Below are 21,368 nucleotides of genomic sequence, written 5' to 3' on the forward strand. Positions count from 1 at the left end.
CCATTGAAAAGGAAGGCGGTATGTAAGATAGGCATTAAAAAATAAATTTCAAAGAAAAATGCTCAATGTTGATTGCATAACACACAATTGAAAAGGAGAGCGGTATCTTAAATAGGCAATAAAAAATAAATTCCAAGGAAAACTGCCTTATTCCGGAAAGGTTTGCATACTAGAATGACAGAAGGCAATACGGCTCAGTTAAAAATTTAACAAAAGTGAGAGGAAGCTATTTCCATAGCAGCTCCAAGAAATGAAATTTCGGTCGTGTTTTCATCACGAGAAAAGAATGTACTGCATGACAGTATTCAATTGTTCTTCATCATTTGCCAATTTGTTTTATTTTGTTTTTCCACATCTCAAGCAAGTGCTCATCTGCCGCCTTCAAGATGCTATCTGAAGTGCGTTTTCTTTGCCGGGACCATGCCGGAAATAAATATTGGCCCATTGCAGTGCCGCTCGTTCCAGAACGGCGTCCCCTTAATGGGCCTGGTAGCTTTTCCTTTCCTATTTGTCTTTCTCACTTGGTCTCTGCCACGTTCTGCTGAGTGAGCATCCCCGCCGTAATGTTGCAATCGTCACAAATTGGGAAGCCATCGGTATGGCATGCATCATCCATCAACACACGATGCGGTGGCTCTTCAGTGCCGAGCCACTGGGCCGACCGGAAGTGCGATAGGGCGAGCCGAACGTCGTCACCATCCGCCAGCCGGCTTTTGGGTCGAGTGCCGACCAAATTTCATTCGCAGACACCACCATTTCAAGTGTCCCTTTGATGTGCCTGCGCCGTCGTGTAAGGGATAATTTTGCCGGTGACATCAGTGCCGCCCGACGCCTCGGCATTGGCTGATAACGAAGCTTTAATGGAGCGCCGTTTCGGGGCTCATTTTGAATGTAGCTAGCAACATCATCACCCTCAAATGGTAGAAGGGTTTTTCTCCCCCCACTTCATCGGTCGTTCTGCTGTTATTTTTCTAGCGCTAGCTAAATTTCGTACAAATTCAGCAAACTTTTTGCCCGAACGCTATCCGTTGAGCGTTTAATGTTGAGAAAATATTTTCCTTTGTTTCGTCACGCCACGAAATATGCGTGCTGAAAAGTGCCGAAGGCTGAGGAAGGATTGACGGAAAGTGAGCACACCGTTTTCCTCACCCTCTTCTCTCCACTGGAGCGAAGATGAAGTTAGACTGTACACCTTACACCACCACAAATCCCAAAGCCGCACACGCACCAAACTTCGTCCCAGAAGTGCAGTGGGAAATTTTTGCACGTACCGCATACATTACCCGCCACGTCGTCTCGTAATGTAATATAACACAAAGCAAGGGAATATGCTGTTTTCCTACATTTTTTTCTTCTTTCCATTACCCAACCGATGCTGTATCCGTTTCTGCCTGTTGTTTTTTACTTTCCGTTTCGTCTACTCATCTCTCACCACAAAGCCTGGATACTGGGGGTGTTCTTCTGCAAGGGCGTTTCTTATCTGCAGGGCGTTTCCGTGTCCGCTTCCGTCAACACGCTGATGGCAATCTCCATCGAACGCTGCTGCGCGATATCGTTCCCCATCTCGGGCACCATCACCACCAGGTAGGCGGACAGGAGACGATGACGACGTAGAAGATGGTTGGTTTTTTGAACCAACATAATTTCCGATTTCTTTTCCGCCCGCTTTTCTTCGCGGGGTTTAAGTTTTTCATCGTTGTTTTTGTTTCTCATCTTTCCCTCTCTTTGTTACCGTCCACAGACAGTATCGACTGATCGTGTCCATCATCTGGTTTATAGCGTTAAGCATCAACCTGCCCTGGCTGTTCGTCTTTACGCTGCGACCCATCGGCATACCGGGCAGCATAGCGCAGGTCGGTGGCGGTTAGCACCGCAAACATTTTACGCCGCCACACACAAGTACACACACAAATCCCAACGGGAATGAAAAGCGGTCCACGGACCAGCGCAAGGGGTAGTTAGGAACCACCCTCGCACACTCCCAAGGTTATCCGTTAACGGCGAAATGTGCGAAAGTAGCGGCTGCCCGTAACTTTCTGTCTACCGGCGAAGCTTACTCCCGGGTGCATTAACTTCTTGATCACGTGGTGCACAAAATGAAAGGCCAGCCGGGTTTTTATGGCCGCGGTTTTTTTTTTGTTTTTTTGTGTAGTGGTACAACTTTAACAAGATTATGATCCTCTGCTTAACCAATGCGTGGAACTTGGAATAATTACTACATCCAAGATACGGGCCGCATAGCGTACACCGTTCTGAAGGAAAACTCCATCAGACGAAAAACATTTTTGAATCCATTACCTAGGATTACGAGGGTAGACCATTGCCAATAATATGCTAGACAGAACATCAACCCCGTCTTGATATAAATTTCTTTGATTTGAAAAGAGATTGTACCTTCTTTATTGGTATGATCAATCGCTGTAGTTACCCTTTAGTCGCAAATAATTAAAAATCCTAGTCAGGTTATTTAGAACTGACAAAATCTACTTTAGTTCCAACTGCCTTTTGACTGCCAATTTGACAGGAATGCCAAAAAGAGTACAGAAAAATAATGCAGTAAGCATAATTATTATATATAATCTTAGACATCTTACAATGAGCCTCGACGCAAGAATTTAAAGGTCATCGTAATTAGTTCTAGTCTTGTCAGTTTGACTATTTTTTACAGGCCCTACAACACTAATTTGCAACTCCTCATTACTTTCTCAATCATCACTTTGCTACACACTGGAGTTTCACAAAATTCCAATTCACAGTCACGACTTTAAAGCCCGAAGGCAATTCAGCTGCACACTTCCCCCCACCTCGACAGCTACACATTAACCTTCGGCTTTGGTGAGCGGGGAGGTCCTGTTATTCTAACCCACGCAGTGAAGGATCTACCCCAAAGCACGTGGGTTATGTTCGCGCACCGGCTGCACGACACGCACGTGCACAGCATCACGGACTCATCATGTTGGTTTATTACTCGTTAAGCTGCAGAACGAAGTTGTTTGTTACTTCTTTGGTAACTTTCGGTAGGCCTATGCTACGAAGGAGAGTTTTCTTCTTATGGTAATAAAAAAAATTCGCTGTCCTCTTCCTCCATGTCCAGGATCCATGTGTAGTACTAAGAAGAAGAGTATTAGGGCAAAAGTATGACAAATAACACACAAATGGGCCAAATACGTGCAACATGTCCCAAAAAAATAATTAATACATTAATTGCTTCAGATCTGCACCGAGCTGTGGCCGACGCCGGCATCGGAAAGTTGGTACTTCCTGTTCGCCAACCTGTTCTTCTGCTACCTCGGTCCGCTGATTGTGATATCCATTTGCTATGTCATCATCTGGAAGAACGTGGCCTACCGGAACCTACCGCGGGAGATGATAATCAACCGCAAGAACGACGTCTTCAACCGGAGTAAGGTGAAGGTAGGTGGAGGGTCGGTGCACGAACCAAACTCCAGCCAGCGTTTTTAATCACTTGTTAATCCAACAATTTTCTGTTCCCATCTCCCACCTTCCTGACCGTGCGGTGCTGTATTTTCAGGTGATCAAGATGGTGTTTGTGGTTATTATCACGTTCGCCATCTCCTGGCTGCCGCTGTATGCCATATTTTGCTTCGTCAAATTTGCCGGAGATTTAGTGTACGATGATGCAGGTGAGAGGTTGTTAAAAACATTTTGCTAGAGTAAATTATTGACATCGTTTTTGATTTCCTATTTTCCCTCTGCGCAGTACAATCGTTCATTTTAACCATTCTGCCCGTCGCCCAATGGTTGGGAGCCTCAAACTCGTGCATCAATCCCATCCTGTACGCCTTTATGAATCGGAAGTTTCGGGCCGGATTCAAGAAGCTTTTCCACAGCTGCTGCACGGCGGAGGAGGACGACTGGGATCTACCGACGACGGTTGGCCGGCTGGAGGAGAAGGATGTGTACCTGCGGCGTGTTCGATCGTTTTGCAACGGCAAACAGCATCATGCCCTGCTGCACTACGGGAAGGAGCCTTGCACGACGCTACGGGTTCCACTTTCGGCTCCCGTCAACGGGACGACTCAGCAGTAACGGGAACACGGAAATTGCCGACAGCTTGCTGCTTTCTGGAACGTTTGTTGATGTTCGAGGGCGGGTTTGAATTTTTTTTTTTTTTTTGATAATGTCGGAATTTAAACGAGAATTAGGGGTGAATTTACACAACCAAAAAATCGAAATGGATATTTAGTTTCAAGAAAATATTAGCTAACGTAAAACGTACTTACATATTTAAAGAGAAATTAAACAAATATATACCGCGGAATTTAATTGGGGCGTGTTAGACACATAAGTCTGGCACCATTCAGGAAACAGCATTATTAACGCTCATATTTACGCAAACTTTTGAAGTTGGCCTCTGTATCAGATGTATTTTCATATAACTAATTGTTCGATAAATCGAGGATTTGGTAAATATACGAATATGGTTTTTTCAAAAAAGAAACGTGACATATTTTTAATAATGTGATACTGAGAAAAGTGACCACACAGGGCAAATCTTTGTGTAAAACGAGTACACTTATATTGTAACTCGTAGCAACACCAGTTTTCCAGTTAGTACAATATGTTATTACAACCGTTCACCGGTAGAATGTTTTTCGTTCATTTTCGCCAACTCACATCTCAACGGAGCTTTAAAACGTTAATCCACATCATTGCCGCCGATTTGTCGCCAATATCATCCGAAACTACAATCGTTTCTCGTTTACGACATACTGTAAATAAACATTCAAAAATTACTCGCTATCCTTCCATAAGAATGGCCGTCAAGAACTTACGCTTCGATCAGGGATGCACGCAAATTGTTCGTCACGTTCGAGGGCTGAGCGTCGTTCAGCTTGAACACGCTCTCCACCACGGACAGCTCCGTTGAGGTAGTAGTCGTACCGCAGAAGGCACACCAATCGTTCACTACCATTCCCGCCGCAAGCACTTCGCAGCCTCGGTTGACCGTACCGGCGACCAGTGGAATCTGTAGCAGCGACGCCAGCTCGTCCAGATCCTGACTGGGAGTCTTTGGGTGCACGAGGCCTCCTTGATTGCTCAACACGGAGTACGCTCCCACGAGCACGTTGTTTGCAACGGTCTGTCGGTAAACTTCTACTCCCAGCGTGTCAACTATAATTTCTTCCGTCTCCAGGTCGATATCTGGATGCACCACGGCCACATAGTCGTTGCAAGCGATCACATTTCCCAACGCCGACAGTCGCTCTTCGACGCGGTGAATCTTTACTGTATCTGGCAGGGAATTTCGCAAGTGTTGCAGCTCGACATCTGTGGTGCTGTTTGGTACGACGAGTCCATTCTTGTTGCCCACCGACAGGCGACCGATGATTCGGCATCCGGCAATACTGGCATGCACAACAGGAATCACGTCTGCGAGCTCTGATTCGAACACACTGTAAAAAGAGCGAGAAATATAAAATACCTCTGAATCATAAATGATGGATGTTGCTTGTTTACATCAACACGTGCGGTAGCACCTAACCTACAAAACTTATGAGCAAACAGATTACTATTATGCAGGAAATATATGAAATCTAACTACACAGCTCAACATTTGTACATTAATTAAGCTAAAACGACTCTGAAGTTGGTGCCTCAGAAAGAGCTCCGTCATGGTATCAATGCAGTAAATCACGATACATACCTGTAAAAAGCTTCGGAACCTCCAATGGCAACCAAACAGTATGAATTTGTCAGCTTACTAAACACACCGATGTCATCATTATTTTCAAACTGAACACGCAGAGCCATGATTGAAGTTTGTAAAAAGCGACTCTCAACTGGTAAATTGTAATTATTAGAAGATTTTCTTTTCAAAAACTGCTTCTGCAGGCAATTCTTTGGGTACCACGCTGCCGGATCACAAACAAACACTTGATTGTCAACACAGTTTTGACAATCGGCTCAAGGTTACTGGAACAACTAAAAGCATGGTGAGAAACATTGCTTCGTTTCAATAGCCTTGGTTCATTAGTTTGGAAAAGTTAAATAAACCCGCCCCATTCTGTATTGCCCGCCTGAAACCCCGTTTGAATTGAGCCGTTAATTGTGAATTTATTCGACAAAATTTACTGTAATGTGTTTCCCATTACAACAAATGCAGTTTGTATAAGTAAAAGACCTCCACGAAGATTAATATTGCTCACAGCGTTAGCAAAATTATTACCGAATAATGTCAAAATATACATTGAGATTTGGGATTAATTTTATACACTCGTCAGTTCACTTCAGAATATCAGTAAATCAATTTCCGTAAAGTGCAAACGTATACTACAATATTCCGAAGTAGTAGACAGTAAAATTAAGATGTGCTTTAACTTGTTGATGATTCCTAAGGATTGGGGACAGCTAAGCCTTCAGGTTTGTTAAATTTTGATAAGTACCAATTATCTTCTATAACTCCACGAAATTTAAAACCGATGGCGAACTTCAACCAACTGATACTTCTGCAAATTTGTCTATGGAAGCTGTAAAATTATTGATTTTCTGAAAGTAATAAAAAACACTATCTCATACATTTTTGTTAAAACATTCATCATATTATTATTTACGAGGAAAACGTTTAGGTGTTTCACGAATGACGCACAATGTAGTCGCTCCGTGTTATCTTAAAACCAAGGGTTAAAAATTGGCATTTCAAGGATTCATTACGAAGTATGGCGAGTTATGATAGGTACAAATTTTCCTTTCTTTCGTTACGACATTGCCGAAGTGTTATTTTCATTCTAATCTTATTTAACGATCTACCGGTTACAAACTAAATCTAGTTTTGTGCATGTTTTCATTCCTTTGTGCAGGTCAACTGTTGTACGACCCCTTCATAAAAGAAAGAAGTATTTTTATTATTGGCGCCAGTGAGCTTAAATTGTCTTAATTGTACTAACTGGGCCTGCTAAACTTGTTCGGACAGTTATGACAGTATGAAATACGCTTACAATTCTGCAGCTTTGACCACGCGGAGTTAATCTGTAATCCTTGTAAATGCACTGGTGTTCCTTATTCCTAGACAATGCCGATAATCTTTAAAATTGGCGTCTTTGTGACCACACACAGTTGTCTTGTAATCACAACGCCTGAACACAAAAACGGGAAAAGTTAGGTTGAATGAAATCCAGAGAATAGATACATTTCCTTCGACCTTCGTCGATTCTACATTTGCACATGTACTAAAAGTCCTTTAAATAGACAACAGTTGTTATGTGTTCGTTTTTCTTTTTTTTTTTTGGCACACAGTTTCTCTTATTTTTCATGCAATAGACGTTTGTCCAATCGCGAATGAAGTCCTACTGCTACGGTTTGTTCGAAGCAACGACACATTTAGCACGTGCGATAGTATTCCGCTTTGGTTCGGATTGCTTCGAGATAACCGCTGACCTTTTCGGTTAGATCGTTCAGCTCGGCCTCCAGGGTTTGAATTTCTTTCTCGTTCGATTTGTAGACCTCGTCCATATCTAGGGAAAACGACAGAGAGGGATTGGCTCATGATTAAAGTTTGGACATGGTTAGCTGACACATGGTTTAAAAAAATTGCTCTGAAGACTTACTCTGGAGCTCCGCAAGCTGAGTATTGGTGTCCACGGTGATTTTTGAGGCACGGTTCAGCAGATTTTGCGCTCGTTCGCGAGCACTTTCTGACTTACGGGCTTGCACCGTGAGTGATTCGTTCGCAGTTTTAAAATCGTTTTTCAACTAATAAAAAAATAAACAAAAAAATATTGTATACGGTCGAGCACTACTAATAGCAAGGAGCCAAGAACGACAAATACCTGCGTGGCACGCTCATGGGCATTGTTAGCCGATTCTTTCACCACCTCCGCTTGATTGTTGATTTCCTGCGCGCCATGCTCGTTAAGAATGTTGTCCTTCTGCAGTTGCTCGAGGCGTGACTGCAGCGTGAGCACAGCATTTGCCGTCGTGTTTGCACGCTTCTGGGCATCGTCTGTTTCTTTCTCAATCTGCGTAGGAGTGGTCAGTATTAGTGAATCCATTTAATTCCCTCCAATCTAATTTTTCGCTAAATTTACCTCTTCCAGATCGATTTTGGCGGACGCGATGTCAGCATTTGCCTGCTTGATGGACTGCCGTGCCTTCTTCTGTGCGTCGTCCGCGTCGTCCAGAGCTTTCGTTATGTTCAAAACACCAGAAAATACCTTTTCAGCGCGATCCCTGAAGGGAAAAGAAAGAAGAAAAGATGTCTCAAATGAAGTTCATCTTCGCGCAACATCCTCCTAGCGACTTACTTCTTGTCCATAGCATCTGCCTTGAGCAGCTCCACCCGGCGCAAGTCCGTTTCGGTGTTGCGAATGATCGCCTCAACGTTCACCAGATGCGACACGGCGTCCTGTATCTTCTGTGCCAGATCATCAATCTGGTCCGGGTCCAGCTGCAGTGTGTGGCTCATGACTTGGTCGATCAGGGCCTTCATCTCGCCAGGCGATGCCGTCGTATTCTCGATCATATCAGTCAAATTGGCAACGAGTGCGTTCGAGCGATCGATAAGCTTTTTGGTTTCCTCCAGATGTGCTTGTGTTTCGTCATGCGTTTTCTTTGCCTTCTTGAACGATTCCGAAGCGTTCGCCTTCGCCTGGGACATCTGTGAAAAAACAAACCAAAAAACCGTTACCAAACAGTCTTCCACCGCGTGAAACAATAAAGATTTCATACCGAGCGAATAATGTCATCAGCCAGTTCCTCCTTTTCCTTGATGTTTTGCTCGGTTTTCTTTGCAAAATCAAGTGCCTTTTCGGACAGGGTCAGGGCACCGTTTTCACACCGCAACCCCCCACAACCGTTCTTGCAGCCCGCACCACCACAAAACTCATCGCACGGATCACCGTGACGGTCGCAGATACGCTGGTTCAGATCCGGCACGTTCTTGTTCAGCGTGTTCAACTCTTCCTGATATTTCAACAGGGCCGCCTCGTTATTCTGGTGGTTACGCACTATGTCCGCCTGATTCATGTTGATCAGATGCTCCGCCCGACGGCAGTAATTTTCCGCCCGGTTATTGAGCGCCGTAATATTCATGTTCGTCTCACCGAGCATGCTCACGCGGTACCAGGCATCGCGCGTCAGATTCAGCGCGCCCTCGATGTTACCCTCCTGCAGCCGCGTCGCGTTGTCCTTCAGGTAGGTCGTCATCTGCTTCACATCGTCCGCCCGCTTCCCGAGGTTAACGATCTCGATGTTGGCCAGCTTGATGCTCGAGTCTGTCTCCTGCAGCTTCCGCTCGGATTCCTCCAGGTTGCGCAACGATTCCTGCAGGTGGTTGCGAATGCGATCGATCTCTCCGCCGATCGTTTCGATCTCGCGATCGGAAATCGTATTGTTCAGCAGTCCCTCGATCTGGCCGATCTTTTTCGCCATCGCATCGAACTCTTTCTTGTAGGCACCGGTGGCACCGAGCTTCTTGATCGTTTTCGCCTCCTCGATCGTGCGATCCGTTTCGTCCCGCAGTCCGTCCAGAATCATGTCCCAGTTGTCGAAGCACTCACCGCACGGTTCGCAGTACGGAGCCTGTCCGAGGTAGCCGCGGGCACACTGGTCACATTTGTAGCCACCGATGCCCGGGTTGCAGACACACTTTCCGGTCGTTCGATCGCACTGCTGGGTCGCGGAACCGTACACATTGCAATCGCAAGCTGTAAACGAATTTCAAAATTAATTGTATCATTAGTTGGTCCTCATTTCCACACACTTTTTGCTGGGCGGTTCGGTACGTACGTTTGCATTCCACGTTCGGGTCACCCCAGAAGAAGGCTTCACATTGGTTACATTGTCTTCCTCCGAATCCTGGCTTGCACGTACATTGTCCATCGTACTATTGGAAGATTCGGGTCGAAAGTATAACAGTTAACCATGGTTTTTCCATTGCTCCCAACGAGTGATTGACCAAAGAAGTCCATAACTTACCGGGTTACATTGTTCACTGAGTGCTCCGACGGGATCGCAGTCGCAAGCTTCGCACCCTTCGCCACTGGCGATCTTCCAGTGGTTTTCGATACACTCGTCGCAGTACTGACCCTTCACGTTCTGCAGGCAAGGGCACTGGCCGGTGTAGCGATCACAGTGTTGCACCGTCTGGTTCGTACCGAGCAGATTACAATCGCACGCCTGACAGTCCTGCCGGAGCGCATCACCGTAGTATCCATCCCGGCAGTACTCGCAGTGATCGCCCTCGGTGTTGTACAAACACTGCAGGCACTGGCCCGTCTTGGCGTCGCAGTTACCGGGCCGCTTCGAGTCCACATTGTTGCTGCAATCGCACGGCTGGCACAGACCACCCGGTTTCTCCGGGTTTCCATAGTAGTTGTCCGCGCACACGTCACACCGGGCACCGCTGTAGCCCTCATTGCACGAGCATATCACATCGTTCGTGGACGGATGCAGATAGCACTCGTTGGCATACGAATGACCGGACGCGATCGTGTCCGGGCAGCGGCACGGCCGGCAGCCGATCGATGAGCCAAGCAGTGGGTTACCGTAGTACCCATCGACGCACCGGTCGCACTTCCAACCCTGCGTGAAGTCCTGACATTGGATACATTCGCCCGTCTTCGAGTTACAGGTCGGCGTGTGCCCGTTGCACTCGCAGATCTGACAATTCGGGAAGTTCCAGAAGCCCGGCTGGCACTGGTCACACTCACGGCCGTACGTGTTTGGTCGGCAGCTACACTGGCCGGTCGTCAGGTCGCAGTCGTTGTCCTTCGAGCCGATGCTATTACAATCGCACGCCTTGCAGCCCTCCGGTCCGAACCCGTACGTTCCTGGCGCGCACCGGTCGCACTGGCGTCCGACGACGTTGGTTTTACACGCGCAAAGTCCACCGGACTCGACACACTTCTTGCTCTTGGAACCGGTCGGATTACATTCGCATGCTGCAATGAAACAAAAAGCAAACAATTACTTTCTACCGATTTCAGAGGTTAAGCAAAGCACAGTTATTAGATTTCAACTCTAACAGGATTCTAGTTCCACTTCGCCCGGGTCAATGTCTTGAGCAGCGCAAGGTGTTTGGAACCCGGCGAACGTCACTGTAACTACCAGCAGAAGAAAAATCGCACGTTCAGCTAGAACCATTGTTTTGGTTTACATTGAACGTTCCTAGGCTAACTGCAAGCTAACTTCCACAATCTGTCACTGGCCGGTCTAATCGTAGCGAGCCAATGCATGACCTCACCTACTGGTTGAGGCATTGGCGATAAGATATGGACAGTGGAACATAGCATGATTCTATGTTTATCTTCCCGCCCATTCGACCCATGCTTCACGGTACATTTACGATCTAATTTTTAACTTACGAGTGGCACCGTTGTTGATGTACACGCTGATCATGTCCAGGATGTCGCGGCATTCCTCCGGCGCGACCGTATTGTAGTTCACATCGTAGTACGTGTGATTACAAGCGGCATTCACAAACTCCCGGTGGCGTACCTCGGCCTGATGCGTGCCCTGCAGGATCGGTGTCATTTCGATGCGCGGCAACAGCACGATCGAGTCGATCAAGATCTGCGCCGTTGGGTTATCATCGTACGGATTGTGCCGCTCGAACATGACGATAAACTTGTACGTTTTGCCACTCTCCAGGCAGATGTCCTGCAGCGCAAACGCACTCGTTTCGTACTCGGACAGCGTGGTCTTTATGTCCCGCTCGTAGCTCGGATGCGAGTTGGCACACGGTCCCTCCGGATTGTACACCTCCGGTCGGATTACGGTCGTACGCACGTTCTCCCAGTCACCCTTCATCTGCGGGTGGTAGCGAATCTGCACGTCGTAGTTCATCGTTTTCGGAATGTCGTCGAGGGTGAACTCCAGCTTGGTACCCTCGGCAGCACGAATGAAGCCCGGTCCGGTAAAGTCCGCATCACGATCATTTGCCCGTTCGCGCACTACCACGGAGCAGTTTTGCTGTAAAAGGAACGAAAATCATGATTGAAATCCTCTGAACCACCCTTCCCTGGAAAAGGGTCACGTAAAACTATCTTTGTCTTTGATGTTGATTGTAAATTATTTGTCGGAGGGAATTTTTCTGTATTGTAAAACTTACTCCACCATTAGCTTCGCAGTACTGAAAATACAGAGAATAAAAATAACCATTACTTTGATTACCATAACAGGAAGGAAACGGTGTAAGAAATAAACACCCTTACCGTCGAAGGGAACTCCGCCTCGACGATGCGGTGCAGCGTCGGGATGAAGTAATGCTGTTTCGGTTCGCTACAATCTCGTCCCTGCATGTGCGGCCGGCACCGACACTGACCCGTAATCACGTCACAGCTGTTATCCAGCGAGCCACCCGGATGGCAGCTGCATGGCGAGCATCCCTCCGGGCTATCCGACAGGCCGTACGTTTCTGGCATACACTGGTTGCAGTCGCGCCCGGTCACCAGCCGCTTGCAGATGCACTCACCGGTGTACACATTGCAGCCGGAGTTGTTCACCGTGCCGAGCGTATTGCACGTGCACGTCTGACAGCCGTCCGGATTGTGTTCGTCGAAGTTCCAGAATCCTTCCTTGCACTGGTCGCACCGGCGCCCATGCACGTTGCGCTTGCAGTGACACGCACCGGCCTTGATGTCGTTCTCCTCGTCCGCAATCGAGTCGCAGATGCCATCGTCCAGCGAACCGCGCGGATCGCAGTCGCACGGTTTGCACACATACGGGCTCTGGATGTCTTCGTTCGGATCGCGGTAGAAGAACGGGGCGCACTCCTCGCAATGGTAGCCCAGCGTGTTGTGCTGGCAGTTGTCGCAGACACCACCACTGACGCGTCCCGAGTGTTCGTACACCGCCTGATCGAAGTGACAGCTCGTGGCGTGGTTGTTGCAGTTACATTCTATCGAAAGGGAGCAATGTGGCGCGGATTAGCGGACACCTACCATACCTTTGGCCCACTCACTGCGTACACTTACTCTTGCAGGCGTTCGTTTGCTTTCCGAGCGCGGGCTTCCACGGGAGGTCGTTGAAGAAGTCCTCGCACTCCTCGCAGTTTAAGCCCTTGGTGTTGTGCGTACACTCGCACCTTCCGTGCACCATGTCTACCGTGTTGATCACATTCTCGAGCGGCAGACAGCGGGACGCGTGCCCGTAGCACGAACAAGACCCGCGCACGATCATGTTCGAGATGGCGTAGTAGTACTTCTCCTGTATCTCGTCCCGGTCGTCCAGCAGGTTGTCGCCGAGCGAGTGCAGCTTCGTAAAGTTCACACGCAGGTTCGTCATCTTCAGCATGTTCTGCACGTGCTCGGCGTACGGGTTCTCGATGTTCATGTTCGGCGGTAGCACGCGGTAGATCACCTCACCGTTCTTCGACGGCTCCACGCCCGAGTACCGGTGGTCGCAGATAACGTCGGTGATGTTGCGCGCAATGAGGGGCGCGTGCGGGAACGACTCCCGGCAGCTGTGCGCGAAGTACTTGTACACGTGCCACGTTTTGCCGAAATCGTACGAACGCTCGATCAGCATCGCCGCCGGCCGGAACGTCGCGAACACGATGATCAGATGGGTAAAATGGAACTCCGCCTCAAGGTCCAGCTGAATGGTCACATTTTGCCGGCCGTTCTCCGACTGCCACCACGTTTGCTCGACGGTGCTGTAGTTGGTTGGAAATAATATAATATCAGTATTTTTCCTCATAATCTAATAAGTCTGTGTGTTGTGTTTGAAGCAACAAGGATAAAACTGGTAGAGGCATCCTTTCAAAGACGACAGAAGAGTTCACCAGAGCGGGTGGGATAATTCATACGTAATTTCTTCTTCTTCTTGTTCTACGTCTGCGAGGAATTACACCAGTACGGTTATTGAATCCAGCTTCCTGGGCATTCGCAAACTAAGCTGGTGATGTAGACCTCTAAGGGTTTAAGGGCCGGTAACTAAGGCTATGTATCCCATTCTTAATTTCTTTAAGATTAATAGCGTTCAGTTTTCGAAAAATCAAAATTAAAATAAACCTGAATCAGAACTAAACAGAACTTCAACACAAGCGATCATGGCGGATCATTGTGACCTAATCGTAGTTTAAACCCGAATTGTGGACAAACAGGAAATACAAGACATTCAATTTATAATATTTTGTCAGGTTTCACATTTTTCACATTGAAAAAAAGGACATTGGTAATAATCTTGTGAATACGAGATGCTTTCCTTCGAGCAGTATTAACAGTACCAGTGCCAAACCATTCTACCCATGGGCTAATAGTCTGTTCTTCCCGACAAAAACCCGACTCCGAACCGTCCTCCGACTTTTCGGAGCAGATAACGCGGCATCTGGTGGTTCCGGCGTACTGCACCAGACTTTGGTGTCATGCTCGAATGTGTACAGATGATGTCATACGGGCGATGAAGCGAAGTTAAAGCTAAGCCAAGAGCACTGTTTGAGCATTTGCTACCCCTCGGGCAAACACATCCAGCCGACCGATCACGTTCACGTACAGCCCCTACCGGTTCCATATGGCGTGCGGATCACGCTACGTGTGATTCTGGCCGGATTTGTCTGGGGTTTTTAGTCATCGTTAAATTTTGACAACTGGTCGCCAATGCTTCCGAGATGCTATCCAATGGGGGGGTTGTTTGGTGGAACGCCTATCTGCGATTGTGTGTCTTTGCGAACGTTATTTGCTCAGCATCACCATGTTTGCCTTCGTGGGCAGGCGTTTGTTTGTTTGTACTAAAGCTTTACCGTCGTGCCGCGAAAGAAAAATAAGCTGCTCTGTTGAATATTGTCCTCTTCCAGATGCACGATGCAGCCGGGCCAATGGTAAATTAGATACAAACACACAATACTCGCTTTTATCATTACATCAAACACATCGCATCGATCGATACGTACCCGGGTTTCATTTTGTAGATGATCTGCCCGATCCGATGATTCTTCATCGGATCGTTCTCCGTTTCGCGGCGCGTATCGCACAGGAAGCATTTCTTCTCCTCCAGATGGGACACGATGCAGTAGCGCTCCGGACGTACCCGGCCGCACGTGGACGACGCCTCCAGCCGGTTTTCACGCCCTATCAGCAGATTACCCGTGGCCGGATAGCAGGAGCTCTGCTCGCACGGATGCACACGGTGGAGTGGTGTCCTGTTCGCTACTGTTGGGTGGTTCACGCCACACACGCACAAATTTCCACCATTGATGTTCGTCCATTAGTCATAACCGAACCGGTTCGATCGGATAGCGTTGGCGGGAAAATCGGTAGTAAAGGGGAAAACGGTGGAAGAAATAAGAATAAAAAACCACGAACACACACACGCGGCAGGAATTAGCAAGATTTGTTTCTTAGGGCACGATTTCAGTTAAATTTAGACTCATAGAATGTAAAGATCACCGATCCACCAAAAGGTAAAAGCTAGCGGATGGGGGGAGTCGACTGGTACAACACTAATCCAACCTTCGAACAACACCATTACCAGTGGGGGGGGGGGGGGGAAAGGGAGACAACGACTGGAGAGATTGAACGGAGCTGTATGATGGTGGGGAGGAGATGGAGGAGGATGAAACGGAAACCCGGGAAGCGCGATTGTGTAAACAACATGTGCCCTCGCCGCCGGATCTCGAGCGATTTCGAAGTAACACACTGGTACCATCGCCGGGAGGCTGGAGTAGAAAACGAAGAATACCGCGGGGGTCAGCCCGGAGATCGCAACGTTTGGTTTGGTGGAAGAGGTTAGTCGAAGCGAGCTGGGATGAAGTAATCTTCTATAAATCAAAGGAGTAGCCGAATAAACGAAGAACCTAATGAGATAACTCATGGCTGGTTCAATTTTGATTACGGCATGATGATGACCCCGTGAAGGGCCTCAAAATGAGAGAATGGTTAGTCCAGCTTTTGACAACTTCCGGAAGAATTCTGGTACCAGGATACTTCTGAGATTCTTTAGGTTAGTTCGCCTAGAATTGGAGTAAAATGGAACCACTGGAACGAGGTATAACTTTTCGATCTCCAAATGAGGTCAACGCCAGTATCTCCTCCGATTCTGGGGAGGGTTTTCTAAAGGCGTAAACATTGTAGCTTCGAAATAACATCATCGGATAAGGTAGGCCACTCCAGCCAAGTTAGTTAACACTCCGCTAATAGTTGTCTTTTCCTGGCGGAGTAGGTGTATAACCGTGGAGGAGAGAAACAATCCCAGGGAAGAAGCAGATGCATTCCAGGTCATAGTTCTGGATATTTGCGGGTAGCTCAGCTACTGCCATATGTTCGTTAGTATAGTTGGACTGATTTCGCTGGTTAACCTCCCCGGTGGTAGCTTCGATATTGTTGCTGCTGCTGCTGCTGGTTGTACTTCTGATGCCGATAATGGTGGCTGGGGGCCGGTGACACCTGCTTTGACCAACCATCGAACCGACCACCGGTCCACTCCGGTGGGTAGAAGATCGAGTTGTACTTATTGTAGTTGATGTGGTTGTTAATCATGCCCGGATGCTGCAAGGGATGCGGTTCGCTCGCGATCGACTCCTCCTCGTCCCCGAGCCACTCCATCGAGCCTCCATCGTCGACCGGTGGCTGGTCACCGCGCTGCTCACTGGGCAGAGTGGTGACCGGGAGGGACCTGCTACCGAAAGAATCTCCTCCAAACGGTGGAGCAACAACCAGGGACGGGACTGGTTGCCACAAGAGTTGACAGACAGCGTGGTGAAATATGAGACAATAAAAGTTACGTGCATGATGATGATGATGATCAACGATAAAAAGAAGTCGCGTGTAAGAGCAAGCCTTAAAAGCGCTCCAAACTAGTTGCCGTAAGTGAATTAAACGAACCAAGTCAAACTTGTTAGACACAACAACACATGCCAAAACGTCCTCGTAAGGAGGTAGGGTAAATTTTGCAAGTTATTTTTCCCGACAGTTTCAATAGAATGTTCCCAGCTCTCGCCCTTCCATGTAACACTTACATCGATTATTGGGAGTCTGTCGATGACGCGTCAATTGTGCATTACTACTTAATATTAGACCTGTTGAAAAAAGAATTACAATAATTAAGACATAGTTCTGAACGCTGCGAAAGATGCCGATAGAAGGTTATACTTACTACAAACAATAAATAAATTAATAACTACGTATCCTATACATGACGATCCTATTTTGGCCATCGCTGCCGCGGCCAGCTATACATGAGTAGGACGTTAATGTAACGTCCCTAGACTGGAAAGAAATAAGAAACGGAGAAAAAATGGACACCATGAGTTGTGAAGATTTTATTTGAGTTGCTGCTAGCTCGCTGGATTCGCTGGAATCGTCTCCGGGTGGTCCTGAATCCGTGGAACAGATTTCATTTCATTCAATCCCTCCCCGGCACCCACCGTCCGTTCTCGCAAACGACGCGATAGTGAGCCGCGTATCCGTATCCGGTGATAAGCGCGTTCCCTACTGACGGTACAAAAGAATCTCAAACACCCTCTTCCCCTTCGGTCGGGCTATTCTTCTATCTTTATCAGTCCCGTTCGTTCCTTCGAGCAGTCGCGATCCTCATGGGAAGCATTGTTCTTGGTAGTAAGGCACCCGATTTTCGATGCGGAACCGCCATCGTCGACTTCGGTGGAAAACGTGTGTCTTGAGGGAGGAGATAAAGCTAGGGGAGCCAGAGGGGGGTCTTACAAAGGGCAAAGGGTAATTCCGGTACATGTGTGCGAGAGTTACTGGGCTGGCCGCGGGTCCCTTGAACCTTATGTGGACCAAGCCGAATGCTGGCGAGATAAATAGCTATGTTTACCGACTGGTTTATCAAACCCGGTTTATGGTGGGCACGCAGTTCCCCTAACTCTGGCGTGAGACAGTCTGACAGTGTTCTATGATGTCGCGACAGTCAATTAAAACGTATTTCATTGTCCACGCATTTGTTTTGGAAGTAGTTTAATACAATCAAAGTTTCTGCTGCATCCGTTGCCCAAAATTGTTCCAAAACATTTCACATCAATGTGAACTGCAGTATTCGGTAAAATCTAACTATTTTCTAGTACTCCTTACGGCTCTCATACGGCTGTTGCTTCGTTGAAATGCACAACGGAGCAGAGCTCAACAGAGCATGCACAGCACGATATTTCAATTCACACTTTACAACTTCGGTGCTGATGACTCGCGAAGTAGCATTGAGCGATCAGTTGAACAACCTACAAGCACACTATAGTGTGAAGCAAAAATCGCTTTGAATAAGCTGTTTTTTTTCTGGAGCAGAAATTCAACACTATTAGCAACAACCCAACCAACTGTGGATCGGCTGCTCACTGAACGCAATCGCGAAAACAGCATTTTCCGTGGACGTGAAAGAAAAACGACCAACGGATTCCAAACGAACGGTTGTGATTGTTTCGAATCTGTTTCATTCATTAGCTTGGACGAATATTGCACATGACGAGCCCATATTTTTCCTGTCGTACAAATTTATTTATGTGTCATGAACTTGACATTTTGTAATAAGACTGCATAACTATGCAAATGAATACAGAAATAAATATTATTTGAACAAAATTGAAAAGCTTAGAGGGCACTAACATGAAGCAAATAACCTAGAATAACTTTAGCAATGCTGTGACAACTATAATTCCCGTTGCTCGAGTGTGTGGGCGAGTCTTACTTCCGTCGGAACCGAAGCAATGGGTTGCAGTGTGGGACAGGGCATTATTTTTGCATTTCTAATGTTAGCCATACGAGAAGTCATACGGCCACACAAGTGTTCGCACTTCCTGTAGATTTTTATCTCAACTTTACACAAACACCCGAGCAACGGAGAACCTCTGATAGCAATTAAACCTGCAACGGCGTGCAGTTGCAAAGGGATGTGTGCAACGAGATAATCTGTTTCAGTTGACCATGGCAATGAGCAGCAGGGCAATTTGCAAACGGAGACAATACTAGTGATCTCATTGTTTTAGAAAAAGTGGCGATACATTGTTTCAGACGAAGCTGAAGCAAAGCGCAGATAATAAAGATTTAAACGGAGGTGAAAACTACATTTGTTCAAAACCTTATAGGGTCCAGTATAAATTGTTGGACTACGAACAAGAAGTTACGTTATAAAAGCATTGTTGTTGGATCAATAAAAGTTAGTACAATACGATTTGCATATTTTTCCAGATGTGATACAATCTAAAGTTTGTAATTCATTCTTATGTACCTCATGTATATTAGGTTCTTTTAGATATTTTATTTGAGGAAAGATTTTCTTCTAAATGAAAACATTTTCCAAGGCATGACCATATTAAAAACACCAATATGGCACCGTCAGTACAAAAAAAAACGATAACCTAATTTCCTGCCTCTAAGCCAACATGTGGAAATCATAAGCAAAACTTCAACATCCGTGCATACTAACGACTGAAGCCGTATACACCATTTCACATGGTCAACATAAAACATGTGTTTTAAAAAGTCGCATTCAAACGAGTTGAGTTTCTGGAGACGGAATAGAATCGTAAAACCACAGAACGAACAGCTCAGCAGCACCGCAATTGGCCATACCGTATTTGGATGTCAGTCCTAACTTGGAACGTATGAACCTGTTTGAAACAGGGCACGAAGTCCTCAGATACAGAACCGTGATCGATTTCCAAAGGGAGCAAGGAATTGCATCGATGGCGTTAATGATGCAAAGGTTGGTAGGTAAACTGTCGAAAAGCTATTAAGAAAAAATATATTTGGAATATTATCACGATTGAAAAATACTTACAATTCAACATACAATGATGAATCCACTACTCATAAGCAATCGATGCAACAGCAGCTGTACGAAAGCCGAAACGGCAAATTCCGGATGCGTCGTAGGAAACGTAGTTTAGGTGACGAAATAGGTAAATGCACTGTTTTTTTTCTTTTGCTTCAAATCACTTATGCACCAAAACACGTGAAATATTGAATCTGCACTGCGGAACAGTCACAAAACAAAAAAGGAAACTTCACATCCACCGTAAACCACACAATTTTATGCACTCGATTATCTTCTCCTGGAAGGAACTGAAAGAGGTACATTAGAACACTTAGCAACATGCATGACGAAATAAAATTAAATATTCGGGAACGGCTTTCAAAAACCACATAAGCGGAACACTTTTAAGTAACTAAGACGAATCATTCTGTAACATTCGCAGCACACAGTTCACGAGTTGATCTTCACGAGTGGCAACGTTGATCTTTGAACCAGTTTTCTTTGAGTAAAACACACAAACGTCGTGCAGTGTACAACATTTCCCTGCAAAAATGATGCACTTTTACGGCACGTGCAGTTCAAATCGACCATATTCGAGCCATGGGACGGAGGCGAAAATATAGCGAATCGGCACATAAAAGTGAACATAAAAATACCTCTTGCACATCGTGGCGCACGGATTGACTGCGCCCGAAAAAGCACTCCCAAAAGGCAAGCGCACACATGGCGTATTATTTTTTCCCCGCGGACTCTCTGTCGGACTTTCTGGGAATACATAAAATAGCCTCAGCGCGTCGAGCGACCGCGAGATCGACGAAAAGCAGCACAAGACCATTCGATCGAGAGTCCCGTCCAATGCACCGTGGCAGCCGACGGTAACAAAAATGCAGCCCTACACCCCCAGCATGTGGAGCCGTGTCGGACACTACCCCTTTGGTGGGTTTCTTGATTCCACCCGCGGCCTCCATACCATGTCTGGTGCCCGAGACAGTGCCCAAGGAATCCGCTGATGTCTGCCCTTTCGGAACAGAAATCTCCGCTTTCCTCGTGCGGGCAGCGTTTCGATCTCGTCGGGTTCGTCTTCCAGGGCCGGCCGCCTCCGCGTCGTCCCGCGGACGTCGGACATGATGTTTTATTTCTTCTCTCTTTCATTTTCGTCTGCCCGAGCAGTAGCAGCGGCAACAGCATCGCATGCATCTCACTGTAGAGATTTTCCTTTTTCCTCGGATACCGTTCGGATTGGCGGCGAACGGGCCGACGGCGCACTGGAGAAAAGGAACCAAACCTTCTCGCGGTGGGACAGGGACACACGCACATTTCACAACAGCGGGTAGCATAATGTGGCATACGGTGGTAGCATAGCATGGACGTCGAAACGATCGGCCACGATCGCTGCCTTCTCACCAAAACGGAGGGTCGCTGCCTTAGCTCATCTTTTTTCCTCTAAACTCGATCCTATTCATTCATCCGCAAACACAGCGAACTCACGCAGTGTCTCACTCGATCTCGCGCACGCACTCGCGTGCTGCGATCGATCTTTCACTGCGTTTTTTTCCCTGTTTTTGCTTTTCACACACGGAGGTTTCTTCCGTTTTAGGTTTCTTTTTCCTCGCCTCAAGATCGATCTAAACATAAACCACACACATTCACGCTTATTTTGATCCCCGAACAATCGTCGCTTTTCGGGCCGATCCGTGGGCAAATCA

General features: G+C 47.0%; 3 protein-coding genes across 3 annotated transcripts in view; 1 reads left to right on the forward strand and 2 right to left on the reverse strand.

Moving 5' to 3' along the window:
• The window catches only part of LOC131261037 (neuropeptide SIFamide receptor-like), a 35,107-nt gene extending 30,698 nt beyond the window's left edge, over positions 1-4,409 (forward strand). The window contains exons 4-8 of the mRNA XM_058262924.1: positions 1,440-1,584; positions 1,742-1,853; positions 3,214-3,414; positions 3,533-3,644; positions 3,722-4,409. Of these exons, the coding sequence (XP_058118907.1) occupies positions 1,440-1,584; positions 1,742-1,853; positions 3,214-3,414; positions 3,533-3,644; positions 3,722-4,050 (899 nt within the window). The 3' untranslated portion in view covers positions 4,051-4,409. The remainder of the gene's footprint in view (positions 1-1,439; positions 1,585-1,741; positions 1,854-3,213; positions 3,415-3,532; positions 3,645-3,721) is intronic.
• LOC131261040 (eukaryotic translation initiation factor 6) lies at positions 4,355-5,899 on the reverse strand. The gene is made up of 3 exons (XM_058262929.1): positions 5,669-5,899; positions 4,797-5,417; positions 4,355-4,733 (listed from the first exon to the last, which is right to left on the reverse strand). Exons 1-3 carry the CDS (start codon positions 5,773-5,775, stop codon positions 4,724-4,726), a joined length of 738 nt encoding a protein of 245 aa, XP_058118912.1. The 5' UTR covers positions 5,776-5,899; the 3' UTR covers positions 4,355-4,723.
• Positions 5,900-6,534: 635 nt separating this feature from the next.
• On the reverse strand, positions 6,535-17,113 carry LOC131271738 (laminin subunit beta-1). The gene is made up of 15 exons (XM_058273259.1): positions 17,053-17,113; positions 16,916-16,975; positions 14,852-15,110; positions 12,936-13,615; positions 12,174-12,859; positions 12,071-12,091; positions 11,325-11,931; positions 9,937-10,901; positions 9,748-9,844; positions 8,689-9,665; positions 8,265-8,617; positions 8,049-8,190; positions 7,791-7,979; positions 7,569-7,713; positions 6,535-7,475 (listed from the first exon to the last, which is right to left on the reverse strand). Exons 1-15 carry the CDS (start codon positions 17,111-17,113, stop codon positions 7,342-7,344), a joined length of 5,376 nt encoding a protein of 1,791 aa, XP_058129242.1. The 3' UTR covers positions 6,535-7,341.
• Between the last annotated feature and the right edge of the window lie 4,255 nt (positions 17,114-21,368).

This window comes from Anopheles coustani, chromosome 3 (assembly GCF_943734705.1).
Source record: "Anopheles coustani chromosome 3, idAnoCousDA_361_x.2, whole genome shotgun sequence".
In the NCBI taxonomy this organism is placed as follows: domain Eukaryota; kingdom Metazoa; phylum Arthropoda; class Insecta; order Diptera; family Culicidae; genus Anopheles; species Anopheles coustani.

Coding starts and splice junctions, on each gene's coding strand:
- LOC131261040 (XM_058262929.1), bottom strand. CDS start 5,775: ATGGCTCTGCGTGTTCAGTTTGAAAATAATGATGACATCGGTGTGTTT. Junction 5,418..5,668: donor GGTTCCGAAGCTTTTTACAG/GTATGTATCGTG, acceptor CTCTTTTTACAG/TGTGTTCGAATCAGAGCTCG.
- LOC131271738 (XM_058273259.1), bottom strand. CDS start 17,113: ATGGCCAAAATAGGATCGTCATGTATAGGATACGTAGTTATTAATTTA. Junction 7,980..8,048: donor CCAAAATCGATCTGGAAGAG/GTAAATTTAGCG, acceptor ACTCCTACGCAG/ATTGAGAAAGAAACAGACGA. Junction 7,714..7,790: donor CCCATGAGCGTGCCACGCAG/GTATTTGTCGTT, acceptor TTTTTTTATTAG/TTGAAAAACGATTTTAAAAC.